The 14771-nt window shown below is 40.4% G+C and overlaps 1 protein-coding gene across 1 annotated transcript in view; it reads right to left on the bottom strand.

The window, feature by feature from the left end:
• Window positions 1-14771, bottom strand: part of LOC136827879 (branched-chain alpha-ketoacid dehydrogenase kinase-like) — a 446871-nt gene that overhangs the window by 119119 nt on the left and 312981 nt on the right. Inside the window, 1 exon segment of the mRNA XM_067085342.1 lies at window positions 10946-11102. Within this exon segment, the coding sequence (XP_066941443.1) occupies window positions 10946-11102 (157 nt within the window).

Here is a 14771-nt window from a genome sequence, read left to right as displayed (position 1 = left end):
GTCATTACAGTAATTGTAGGCTATTGGCCAGAGGCCTTAGAAGAAGCAGAGCATTCAGAGGACATCTTAATGCACGATTTCAAAAAATATTTTTAGGCCATAGTACTGTACATGCAAAACACACAAACGTGAGATACAGTAGCAATAAAACGGATTACACTACTGTATACTGTATTGGGTCATTTGCGATAATTTGCACTACGGTACACGCATGGTACTACTGTACTGGTTGCGCAGCGTACATATACTAACACGGATCTTCTGCGCATACATACAGTATATTTTATAAAATGTTTTGTTGTAAGATAGCAATAAAACGGGTTGTATATTGGGTCATTTGCTGAAATTTCCACTACGGTATATGCATGGTACAATTGGTTGTAGCGTACATATTACTAACACGGACCTTCTGCGCCTACAGTGCGTACATTTTATAAAATGTTTTGTTGTAAGATGATTTTTAAATATTACATACAAAAAGTGTTTTAGGATGATACATAGTATAGTACAGTACTACAGGTAGTACCTAGAGCATATCTAAAATACGTAAGACAACAGGAATACTGCAGGGTGCATATGTTTACATCTGCGGTACGTAGCATTTTCATGTATGTAAAGTATATATTACTGTAATGACTGCTGTAAGTACATTTTGTAAGTTAAAAATGATTTACTAATTTTCAAATATTACAGTACTGTAATATATTAACGTAAACACAGCAAAATTTCAATAATATATATTTGTTTTTCTTAAAAGTGCTTCACCCAAGCCACCTCTCTGCAAATACAAAGAAATCGCAATGCTAGACGCTGTGTACCTAGGATCAGTGATACTCGACACACTATTGGCTGTCATCTGCAAAGCAGCCAATCCAGAAGCACCATTCATTTTCCTTGGCGCTGATTGGCTGTTCAAACATTCACAACCAACTCGCGAACACGGAATTCTGGGAGGACGCTCCACGGCATCATCTTCAGATTGTGCGTATAGTTCGCAGCATCTTACCGTGTGAAACCATGTGTCTGTCCGTTTTGATTTTTTATCTTTGTGAATCGGCGGTATTCGGCCCTAAAATGCCTGCTAAAAATGCCCTGCTCCTTCAAAGCCTTCTGGCAAAGAGTTTAAAGAAAGAAATCTGTTATGAAACTCGAGGGGAAGGTGAAACTTCTTGACATGTTAAAGGAGGGCAAAAGTTTTGCCATGGTTGGTCGCCATTTCAGTGTTAATGAGAGCACAGTGAGATATATCAAGAAGAAAGAGGCAGAGATACGCAAGTCTGTGAGTATGAGCTACTTTATCTGGTGCAAAGACAATTGCAACAGTGCGGGATAAAACAATCGTGAAAATGGAATCTGCTCTGGCAATCTGGATAAAGGACTGCCGGAAGAAAACGTGCCCCTCGACTCCAACATCATTCGCGAAAAGCACGACAACTCCACCGGCAGTTATCAACTGCTAAGGAAGGCGATGATGTAGTACAGGCAGAGGATGGCGTTGAAGAAAGGTGGAATTTCTAGGCTTTGATGAACCAGCAGAAGAAGAAGAGGGGAAGAACCCCAAGCAGGACCATCATCAGCGCCTCAAGGTTTCCAGGCCAGCAAGGGGTGGTTCCACAGATTTCAAAAGCGGTTCAACCTAAAGTCTGTTACTCTGCATGGGGAAGCTGCATCTGCAGACACTGAAGCAGCCGCAAAATATCCGAAGCCTTCAAGAAGATCATCGAGGAGAAGGGCTACCATCCAGAACAGGTGTTCAATATGGATGAGACTGGCCTGTTCTGGAAGAAGATGCCTTCCGGACATACCTTATGAAGGACAAAGCTAAAGCCTCAGGATTCAAGGCCCAGAAGGATAGGGTTACCCTCCTCATGTGTGGGAATGCAGCCGGTTTCATGCTTAAACCAGGCCTTATTTACAAGGCTGCAAACCCCAGGGCCCTCAAGAATAAGAACAAGGCATTGCTTCCTGTGTTCTGGATGCATAACCCTAAGGCCTGGATCACCAAAGTCCTCACAGAGTACTGGTTCCATCAGAGCTTCATCCCTCAAGTTAGGCAATACCTGAACAACTTGGCCATGGAGTTCAAGGTGTTGCTGATTATGGATAATGCTGGTGGCCACCCTCTCGATCTTTCTTACAAGGGAGTCCAGTTTGAGTTCCTCCCTCCCAACACCACCTCTCTCCTCCAGCCTATGGACCAGGGCGTGATCCGTGCCTTCAAGGCACTCTATACCAGGAACTCCCTCCAGCACCTTGTAACTGCAATGGACAGTGACAGTGAATTTACGCTAAAAGAATATTGGCGTAAATTCACGATTGCCACATGTCTGACCATCATCAGCCGATCACTGAATGACATGAAGAAGGAGACCCTGAACGCATGCTGGAACAAGTTGTGGCCGGAGTGTGTTCATGATTACAGGGGCTTCTCTCCTCAAGAAATTCAGCATTCAGCCATTAATAAGGCTGTCCAGTTGGCGAGGATTCTAGGTGGGGAAGGCTTCGAGGACATCACCGAGGATGAAATTGGCACCCTTATTGATGCTCACTCTGACCCCCTGACGGACCAGGATTTGGAAGAGCTGACGAAGTCTGCCAGTGAGGAAGCAGATACGCCAGGTTCAGGGGAGGAGCAGGAGGAAGAGGAGAGCGGCCTGACTTTGGAACATCTGTCCCACATGAAGAGAATGATTCAGGATCTGCAGGAGTATGTTTCAACATGGGATCCTTTTATGGAATGCTCCTTAAAGTTTTCAATCATGCTTGATTCAGCATGGGAGCCCTATAATCAAACCCTCACCACCATGAAAAAGCAGCGACAGCAGCTGCCTATCACCATGTTCATCAAACGGACGAAGAAGGCCCCTCCAAAGCCTCCCAAATCAATACCGAAGAAGTGCCTCCCCAGTCGCCTGAAGTAGTGCCTCTCAAATCGCCTGAAGAAATGCCTCCCCAACCACCTGAAGTCGTGCCTCCCAAATCAACTGAAGAAGTGCCTCCTGAAGGTGAAGAGGCACCCTCAGATGAGTTGTAACAACTCTGCTTTGCTGTGCAGTCATATCTTCATCATTATTCATCGCACTGCACAGCTAATTCATCATCATCATCTTTAATCAACATTCATCGCTGGTGAGTACCCGTGTGATTTACGTATGTGGTAATCTTAAAAGTACAGAAGTATGAAATTTTTTAAAATGTGCATAAATTTTTAAAGAATTTTTTGTCTCTTTTTGTGAATTATATACGTAAATACCAATGTTCCCCAAAAAGAAAATGGGACGCTTATAACTGTATGAAAGAAAATGTGTGACTGAATACGTAGGGGGGACTGGATTATTTTAACCTACAGCTGTAAGCCATACAGTATGTACGTATAAATTTAACGATAAAATGTTTAAGATGACTTGGAAATTATATTAATTAGTATCATTTCAAAGATTAATACAGTAATAAGGTACAGTTTAATGTATATTTGATGTAGGCTGGTATTTTTAGGCATACGGTACAGTACTTTGGTGTTGACCTTTCATGGTAGACAGGTACAAATATACGTAGTATTAAATTTTTAAAATGTGCATACGTTTTTAAATTTTTGTCTCTCTCTTTTTTGTGAATTTCATACTGTATACGTAAATACCAATGGTTCCCCCTGAAAAGAAAACGGAACGGCTTATGACTGTATGAAAGAAAATGTGTGGCTGAATATGTAGGGGGGACTGGATTAGTTTCACCTACAGCTGTAAGCCATACAGTACGTATGTATAAATGTAATGATAAAATGTTTAAGATGACTTGGAAATTATATTAATAGTATCATTTCAAAGATTAATACAGTAATAAGGTAATAGTTTAATGTATATTTGATGTAGGCTGGTATTTTTAGGCATACTTTGGTGTTTGACCCTTCATGGTAGACAGGTATAAGCATTTTTAGAGAGGCGTTGTAAGCAATCGCGGATTTGACCTATTCGCGGGGGGGTGTGGGACGCATCCCCCACGAAAACGGGGGGTTCACTGTATACCCATTATTGGCGGAAAATTCGCCCATTCGTGGTATTTTTCACTGAGATATATTCACTAATTACTGTATTTTCATGAATAAATGCACTTTTCATAATAAAACTATTAAAATACTCAGGTATAAGCATTTTTAGTTTTTTTGTGTTTACACTACCAAATTAGACAGTTCTAAGTGTTTTTAGAGGAGTTTTAAGTCTTTATGGATTTTAGGTATTCAAGGGGGTTGCAGTACGCATCTCCCTCGAATACAAGCGGTTTACTGTTTACATAACACCAAAATGTAGGAAGTAAATGCTTTATTTCAGAGACCAAATGTGTCTCTTCAAGCAAGTAATGAATGAGAAGTGTTACAGTTCATCTCTGAAATATAGCATTTTGGCTTTTTATGGGCTCCATTTTGGCATTTTTATGGGCTCCTTATATTTGATGGAATTATGTTTTATATATAGAATATTTCACACACACATATATATATTTTATATATATATATATATATATATATATAATATATATATATATATATATATATATATATATATATATATATATATATATATATATATATATATATATATATATATATATATATATATATATATATATATACACAGTATATACAGGCAGTCCCTATATATACTGGTGGCATCACACAGTTAACCCCTGCTTACTGGTTTTTAACGCCGACTGGACATATTTTACGTCTACAAAAATTCTGTCGGGTGCCGAGTGGATGTAAAATACGTCGACTACAAAAAGTTTTTTTAAATATTCACGGAAAAATACTTATAGGCCTAGTTTGTGAAAAATTTTAAATCACGTGCCTTGAGGGATGCTGGGAGTTCACAGATCACGCTGTTGTTTTGTTTACAAGCGTGACCCAGATGCGAATGCGCGAATTTCTTTCTTCTCCCACTAGAAAGCATCAGCGACGCATCGTCAGAGAGCGATTTCTTGACGCATTCGTGTTTTGCTGAAATTGTGCAAGTGTTAGCATGTTTGTTTTTTTTGCGTAGGCAAAAAATCTTACATTCTAGTGATATTCAATCATTTACTTCATTCTGCAACAAACTGGAAGTCTCTAGCACAATAATTCGATTTATGGTGAATTTTTGAAAAAAACTTTTTCCTTACGTCCGCACATGCTAACTCTGCTGAAAATCTCAGAAATTCTTTAGTCCCTTTGTCGTAATTTTTGCACTGTTTTCTATTAGCCATTACATAAAGTTTCATATATGGAAATGTGCGCAATTTCATGTAGAATACAACAAAAAATAACTCATGGTTGTAGCTTTTATCAGTTTTGAAATATTTTCATATAAATCATGATATGTGCCAAATTTCAACCTTCAGTCAAATTTGACTAAACCGAAATGGTCGAAAAATGCAATTGTAAGCTCTTACGTTCTAGTAATATTCAATCATTTACCTTAATTTTGCAACAAACGAGAAGTCTCTAGCACAATATTTCGATTTATGGTGAATTTTTGAAAAAAACTTTTTCCTTACGTCCACACGCGCTAACTGCTGAAAATCTCAGAAATTCTTTAGTCACTTTGTCATAATTTTTGTACTATTTTCTATTAGCCGTTACATAAAGTTTTATATATGAAAATGTGTGCAATTTCATGTAGAATACAACAAAAAATAACTCATGGTTGTAGCTTTTATCAGTTTTGAAATATTTTCATATAAATCACAATAAGTGCCAACATTTCAACCTTCAGTCAACTTTGACTCAACCGAAATGGTCGAAAAATGCAATTGTAAGCTAAAACTCTTACATTCTAGTATTCAATCATTTACCTTAATTTTGCAACAAACGGGAAGTGTCTAGCACAATATTTCGATTTATGGTAAATTTTAAAAAAAAACCTTTTCCTTACATCCGAGCATGCTAACTCTGCTGAAAATCTCAGAAATTCTTCAGTCACTTTGCCGTAATTTTTGCACCGTTTTCTATTAGCCGTTACATAAAGTTTTATATATGGAAATGTGTGCAATTTCATGTAGAATATAACAAAAAATAACTCATGGTTGTAGCTTTTATCAGTTTTGATATATATTCATATAAATCACGATAAGTGCCAAAAATTCAACCTTCGGTCAACTTTGACTCGACCGAAATGGTAAAAAAATGCAATTGTAAGCCAAAACTCTTATATTCTAGTAATATTCAATCATTTATCTTCATTTTGCAACAAACGAGAAGTCTCTAGCACAATATTTTGATTTATGGTGAATATTTGAACAAAACTTTTTCCTTACATCCGTGCACGCTAACTCGGCCGAACGTCTCGGAAATTCTTTAAGTCACTTTGTCGTAATTTTTGCACCGTTCTCTATTGGTTGTTACATAAAGTTTTATATATGAAAATGTGTGCAATGTCATGTAGAATTCAACAAAAAATAACTCATGGTTGTAGCTTTTATCAGTTTTGAAATAATTTCTTATACATCACGATAAATAGAAAAAATTTGACCTTCCGTCAAATTTAACTCGACCGAAATAGTCGAAAACTGCAATTATATGCTAAAACTCTTACATTCTAGTAATATTCAATCATTTACCTTCATTTCGCGACAAACGGGAAGTCTCTAGCACAATATTTTGATTTATGGTGAATTTTTGAAAAAACCTTTTTTTATGTCCGCACGTTACGAATTCATGCATCATTTTGTGATAATATTTTCTCTGTGTTGCTTTGATCGTTTTACAATTTGGTATATACCAAAATCATCGCAATTTAGTGTACAATACAATGAAAAAAAAAATAACTCATTAGCTTTAACTGTTTTGCTCACAACACGATTTGTATACAATTATATATGAAATTTTTTTTGCGCTGTCATATATTCCAATATTTATATATGATAATGATATTTTTTTCATTTCTGATGGTTGTATACTAAACTTCAGGCAATGACAAAAAAATGAGCCAAAAATGAACCCTTAATCTCAAAAACTAAGCATGCTGTGATTTTTAAAAAAAACTTTCTTTCCGCTTCGGCACTAACTCTCAAACCCTGCCGGCATATGGGAGACACTTTTGTAAATAGATGCTCGGCGTTTAAGGGCTAACAGCGATCTGGTTTTACGGCGGTTGTTTAGTAACGCTGTTAACCATTCACTGGATTTTCGGCACCAATCTCCAGTAAGCGGCGCTGATCTCCAGTTAGTGGCGCTGCTATTCGGAGTATTAGCGCTATTTTCACTGATTTTCAGTTAAATACACTTGGCCGGGAACAGAACCCACGCCGTAAACAACTGGGAGATCAGTGCCTGTGTGTGTGTGTGTATAGTATTGTCCTATTTACAATGGGGTTAGGTTCCAAAAACCCCATCATTTGTTGGAAAAAGCATATCGCGGTAGAGCAGTTATTAATATCAGCTAATTCTGCAGGTTCATGCAGATTAATTCATGATAATTTAGTACAAAGAGATACTGAAAAACACAAATTAGAATTAGCCTAGCCTACACTACGGTATATAGTATACATATATGGTAGCCTAGCCTATACCATACAGTATACTCTATACATATGGGGTATAGTAATTAATAACATCAGCTAATTCTGGAGGTTCAATGCAGATTGACTTATGATAATTTAAGTAAAAAGAAACTGAATAACACAAACAAGAATCAGACGTGTACTGTAAAGGGTACTCACCAAGATTCCAGAAGATGAAGGGGAGGATAAAGCAGCTGGATTATCAACTCACTCCTCTTCAGATAGTATTTCTTCTTCTGTTAGTTCAGGTGTTTCGAGGAAAGAGCTGTCATGAGATGCAGAGGATCGAGGCTCTGATGAGGGGGAAAGGGTGGTGGAAGGCATTGGCACTTGAGTCATTTTCTTAAAGAAGTAATCCACTGTAGGTTGCACTGTGCATTTTTTTCATTCTTCAGTGCGTATTCTTCATAAATGACTCGGTAACATGCAACACTCTTGACGTGCTCTCTCATCTTTAGCAAACCGTCCCATGTTCCCATCCATTTCACTTAAAAGTTTCAGTCCATGTTCAAATGAGGCAAATACCTCTGCCAATGCTTTTGTCATAAACTTTTGCTTTGGCTCTTCTTCAATTTCCTATTCCTCTTCAGCTCTTTTTCTCTTCTTCTGCATGTCAAGATCTTTTTATTAATTTTCACAACCTCTTCATCCCTATCAAAACCTTCAAATGAGTTCACATACACTTCTAGCAGATTTTTCCAAACCCCATTCATACACTCTTTCTTCACCTCCTTCCATGCCCTTCCAATATTCATAATGGAGTTCAGAACACTGAATTCCTTCCAGAAAGTTCTGAGATCTTTCTCCTCATTATCCATAGACTGAACGGCTTGAGCAAACATGTTACGAAGATAATAGGCCTTCAATGTAGCCACAGCACCCTGATCCATGGGTTGTATGAGAGAAGTTGTGTTTAGTGGCAGAAACACAACTTTACGTTGTCGTTAATCTTTCCGATGTGCTGAGGGTGGCCAGGAGCATTGTCTAGAATCAGAAAAATTTTGAAGGGGATGCTGTTTTCTCTACAATACTCTTTCACTTCTGGAATAAAACAATACACAAACCAGTCTTCGAACAGAATTGCTGTCATCCATGCTTTCTTATTATGACGGTACTGCACAAGAAAATAACTCATGGTTGTAGCTTTTATCAGTTTTGAAATATTTTCATATAAATCATGATAAATGGAAAAAATTTGACCTTGCCGATTCTTTTTAATGCCCTTGGGTTTTCGGACTGATAAATCATGAATGGCTTAAGTTTATACCCAGCCACATTTCCCCCAAGCAGAAGAGTCAGTCGATCTTTGTATGTCTTAAACATGGGCATTGTTTTTGCCTCTTTGTGGATGTAGGACCATTCAGGCATCCACTTCCAATACAGTCCTGTTTCGTTGACATTGAAGATTTGATCCAGCAGGTACCCTTCATCAACGATGATCTTATGCAAAGCATCCTTAAATTTAGCGCCTCCTTCAGCATCAGCGCTTGCTGCTTCACTGCTAATTTTCACACTATGAAAATTATGGTGGGTTTTGAAACACTGAAACCATCTGTAACTTGCTACAAAATCTTTGATGTGGGTATCATCGTAGTTTTTCTTTAGTTCCTCGAAAAGCAAGCACAATTTTGTTTGAATGGTCAAGAGGCTGAGTGGCATATGCTTTTGCATTTGGTCCTCCATCCATGTGACCAGTAACTGCTCCATTTCTTCCCAAGGCCCTGACCTATTCTTTGTTATAACTGTCGAATGCATTGAAGCAGATGCCTTTATAGCATCCATTATCCATCTCGTCCTTAATGATGGTGGATACCGTTGACTGTGATAGACGCTTGTCACATGTGATGGCCGTGACTGCCTTTTCCATGGCATGCCGGTTCATCATTTTCATTTTCTGCTCTAAAGTGATGGAATGCCTCTTCTTCTTCACACCACCAGCAGGAAATTCATTTGGCATTTAGAAGACAATGATCTTACACAAATTTGTATTTTAAACAGCTTAAAACAGACAAAAATCACACATTAACACTGACACAACTTTACTCCATAGATGGAGAGCATGAGTGAGGGATCGGTCAGGGCAAGAGATTCGCACATCCCAGCCTCACGGGCAATGCGTCATACCGTACGCTGCTGCCTGAGCCCATTGTGCGAGATTTAAAATATGTCGTATTGGTATCTTCATCGTAACTTCGAAAATATTGTAACCGGTATAGCCAACGTAACTTTGAAATATTGAAACTCGAAAACATCATAGCTCAAGGACTACCTATACTACTTTTTTAAGCCTTCAAAGGTAATGACAATTGGAGTTTTGTATCTCTCTCTCTCTTTCTTTTAAACCTTGAGTTCCCACAGGTTGACTTTCATAACCTTAAGAATTTGGCAGCATCACCTTGTTTCTCCAAATTGCTCATATTCAAAGTATGTACATGATATACAGTGCATGATAAGGACTGTGATTAACATAACTAGTAATCAGTAAGTGTATTGCATTACATATTTACCACTGGTTTCAACCAATGATATACAAAAGCCTAAGCTGCAGTAGCTTACCACATGTTTTGGATTATTCCATACAAAATACATAACACTGCTGTAAGACATCTTTAATTAGCCCTGCACACACACAAATCTGAATGAAATGCTTATTAGATTTTTACTATGGAGGTACACAAATGCAATACAAAATGGTGGCTACCTGTTCAATGTAAAATCAACATGTGTATACATATGCACATGCATTCACTGTTGTGCATTTGCTTGCTTCTCTCTCTCTCTCTCTCTCTCTCTCTCTCTCTCTCTCTCTCTCTCTCTCTCTCTCTCTCTCTCTCTCTTGGTTATTCTCTATAAAAAATTTTCTTTTTTGTAAATCTGGTTCATGTAAAAGTTTCAGCATTGTTCACAGGTAGGTTTAAGAGAGAGAGAGAGAGAGAGAGAGAGAGAGAGAGAGAGAGAGAGAGAGAGAGAGAGAGAGAGAGAGAGAGAGAGAGAGAATGAGTGAGTGAGTTTCAATGTTAAATATTTTTTATACATTTCATATACAGTACACTGCAGTTTGGTTTTTTGTAGAATAAATATTTTTTATACATTTCATATACAGTACACTGCAGTTTGGTTTTTTGTAGGATGTTTACATCGTATCGGCAGTTTCAATATCCGCACAAGGCCTAGCACATATTATTGCAAATAACTGGAGGAATACTATATAATGAATATACAGTATATATATTATCAAAGTTAAATACAGTACTGTAATAATATATATTGTATAGGCATTTTTTTATTGCTCTAAATGGTTTTTAGTTATCAAGGGTTTATCAAATAACATCTATTTTCCACTAACATAAGGGGTCCAGGAACCTAACTATCATGATTATAGAGGAGTGACTGCACTTAAAAGTAAACTACTTACATTCAATATATGGAAAAACAGCATTTACATGGCCTGACAGTTTCAACTCTGGAACCTTCCCATACTTATGGTGAGCAACACGATGTACAAACTGACAACTTCTTTCAATCACCTCCTTCAGCTTCATTGCAACATTGATGATCCCAACATAATTAGGCTGTAAAGGCAATAACAAATGTTAAAAGTTTACTCAGATCTAATAACACTACTCAAGCAATATTACGCTATTGATACAGATAAGTCCTATATGCAATACAAATAAAAAAACAACACCCTAGTAAATTACATAGCCATTCACATTTTCATGATGATTTACATGAAAGCATTTCTAGAGACTCACATTTGTAGAAAAATGTGACAGCCTATCACCAATGACTAAACACTGAACTAGTGATACATTACTATAGTAATTTTTGTACATTTAACAATTACTACCAATTATATTGTGAAGTATGGACACATTCACTGGTGTTTCTTGGTTTTCGTCTGAAACAAAAAATATACCGAATAGCTTCCATAAATGGAGGGTTCCTTGTACAAGGTGTGCTTCAGCTGTCACTGGCTAACTAGTAAAAACTAAATCCCATCAGGTAGGCCTCTGTATTACATGATTTGAGTCAGCCTACCTCAACCACTGTGTACCAGCCCATTCACAACTGTCACATTTCCCCAGACAGGAGAGATCAGAACTATGAGGGGTAGCAGAGGAGGGTTACTTCCTTTATAAAAGCTATAATTTGTATACCTTGGAGAAATAAAACCTCAACCTTAGGTAGGAGGGAGGGGAGGCCTTTCTCTCTCACTGCTGCGTAGCAGGTCGGTGTGCCGTAGTGGTGCCAGAGCTGCGTGCATGACTTCTCCCTACCTAACTCAGGCCACTGATGAAATATCACCACTGGGGAACCTGTATCAAGTACTCACCACATTCTTGCTATGTTCCCATCAACTGACCCTATTACCTTACAAGAAGAGCCCTCACACCACTTGCCTTCAGGACTTGCAGGACTGAGTGGTTCTTCTTTTAGACCACTGATTACGGTACTGCGCCACTGATATTGTGGGAGTGTCTCCCTCCTTCCTTGGCACTGTAGACCCTGATGATCATTTCCTTAAGCCAGAAGGATATAGTATTTTTAAAAACCTCTTTTTTAATCTTCTGATACTGATGGACAGCCACTTACACTCTGGTCTGTGAGGGGGGGGGGCAGCTATTGTTTTCAGATAGTGTCTCATGGTTCTGACCAGACACAGAAGCATTTCCTCCCTGTCACTACAGATGAAGTCCTTCAGGGAAGGGATGGTGAACCTCTCAAACTTGAGGTCTGGAACAGAAGGGTCCTGTGCCCTGGCCAGAAAGCCTCAGAGAAAATGCAAGGATAAGGAGGCCTACCCCTCTGGGTGGGAAATGTCATATGATAGGCCGTGAAGCTCCCAAACACTCTTGGCTGAGGTTAGAGCCAGCAGGAATGTCTCCAGTGTCAGATCCCTGTCAGATGCCTTCTTCAAAGGCTTGTATGGGATCCTCATAGGTTGGCCAGGACACTTGCCATGCCTCACTAGTGGGCCCTCACCTCCCTAAGGGGGCACTTCTGCTGGAAACCCCTTAACAGAACTGATAAATCCCAGGCACTGGACAGGTCTATGCCCCTCGGTCGGAAGACTTGGGAGAGGACTATCCTTGACAGCTGTTACCAAGAGACCATTTACTTGCTGCAGGTACACCAGGGAGTCCACCACCTCCTTTACAGAGGTCTTGAGTGGATCACGACTCCTCTGACGTACCAGTCATAGAAAACTGACCACCTCCCTTGGTACACCAAGCTGGAGGAAGATCCGTAGGTTGTCAGAGATCATGTCCACAGTCCCCTTTAAAAATCAATTCTTTCTGAGGAACTGCTGTGTAGGGGGAGGGCGCTCACTGCCCAGTGGTACTTTCTATTGTGTTCCTGCACCAGAGGAGTGGGCATCTGTGGAAGTTCTCTTGGTACGTCCACCACTAAGCCCAGATCTGCATGCCCCTCCGTCTGGGGCCACAGAGGGGCTACTGATGTCATTCAGAGGCTCTGGGAGTTGAAGAGTCTACTGAGGGCCCTTCTCAGCTGAATAAGAGGGGAAAGATGTAGACATCCATGTCGTCCCATGAATTTTGAAAGGCATCCTGCATCACAGCTCTTGGGTTTGGGACTGGGGAGCAGTCCAGGGGCAACTTGTCATTCCTGGCTGTTGTGAAGAGGTCGCGAATCAGACCCTTGAAGGTTTCCAGCATGCTGTTTACCATTTCCTGATTTACAGACAACCTGCTCCCTGCTACCTGGTTGTTTCTGCTGAGCTGGTCAGCTACAACATTTCTTCTCCCCGGAATGTACCTAGCTGTCAGGTCTACTGCTATCACCTCCAACCAGTCATGCATCCTCAATGCCAGGTCACACAACTCTGGAGAGGTCATTCCTCTTAGCTTGTTGATGTTGGGTACTATTGTGGTGTTGTCACTCATCTCGACAACTTTGTGTCTTGCTAGCTGGTCCTGGATAGTGCTACAGTGCCAGCCAGACTACCTTCATCTCTAGGTGACAGAGAATACCAGCATCTGGTGGGGGTTTGCTGAGTGACACTCCCTGCAGATGGTTGGTTGGATCTACCAACCACCAAAGGTCCTCCTTCACATTGTCCATCACCAAAATCTTCTGGGACAGGTCCTTCTCTGGGCAGATCCAAGTCTCCATTAGTTGCCACTGAAGGGACTGGATGTGGGATCTTCCTCTGGGGACCAGTTTCTCGAGGGAGACCAGGGGACCTATGAGGACTTACCACAGCCTCGCTGGGTGGAAGATCTCCTTCAGGAAGGTCTCTGTAATCCATCTGAGATTAGCATTTTTCCTGTGATGGATAGGCCTTCCATACCACACACATTCCCAAGTACCTGATGTTCCTCCTGGGGACAGACCAGACTTGGTCCTGTTCACTACCACTCCCCGCTCTTGGCACAGTGCCAAGATCCTGTCCCCGTCTTTCTCCACCTTCTCCACTAACAGGGTTAGGATCAGCCAGTCATCGAGGTAACACCCAAGACGTATCCCACTTGGGGCAGACACTAGTTAGAGGACTCGGGTGAAGACCTGTGGGGCTATTACCAGACTGAGCAGAGAGCTTTGAACTGGTACATCAGGCACCAGGAGATGAACCTCAGATACTTCCTTGAGGCCTGGTGGATCAGTACATGGAAGTAGGGATCCTTCAGGTCTATCCAGATCATGAGGTCTCCCTGTATGATGGACACTAGGACTGACTGTGGCATCTTCTGCAGGAAGTGGTTCAGCACCAAGAGATCTCTGATTGGCCACACACCCTTTAGGATTTCTCCACCAGAGAGAGTTGGCAATAGAACCCTAGCGAGTATTCCTCCACTACTTTTGCAGCTCCCTTCTGAAGCATGGTTTCAACTTCCTCCCCCAGGGACCTCCACTTGGGTGCTTCAGTCAGGTATGACATGAATGGAATCGGTGTCGGGGAGAGGAGAGGCTTCATTGTCCCAAAGGGGAGTCAGTAGCCCTGCCTGAGGATTGTGACTGTCCACTATTCCACCCATTAATGCTGCCACACCATCCACTTGTAAGCTAGGCTCCCACCCACATATGGCAGATCAGGAGGGGAGAGGGGTGTTATCCTCTCACCTGGCTTGCTCCTCTGTCTATTCTGGGATGGACGCGTGGGCCAAAGCAACTGAGCACCACTATTGCCACCTTGAAGCCACTTCTTAATTTTGCCTCTGAAGATGGTACCTTGGTTGAGGGAAGGTACATCTGACACTGGACTGGATGGTCCTTGC

Source organism: Macrobrachium rosenbergii, chromosome 42 (genome assembly GCF_040412425.1).
Source record: "Macrobrachium rosenbergii isolate ZJJX-2024 chromosome 42, ASM4041242v1, whole genome shotgun sequence".
Classification (NCBI taxonomy): domain Eukaryota; kingdom Metazoa; phylum Arthropoda; class Malacostraca; order Decapoda; family Palaemonidae; genus Macrobrachium; species Macrobrachium rosenbergii.
This window is presented reverse-complemented; position numbering and strand designations above follow the sequence as displayed.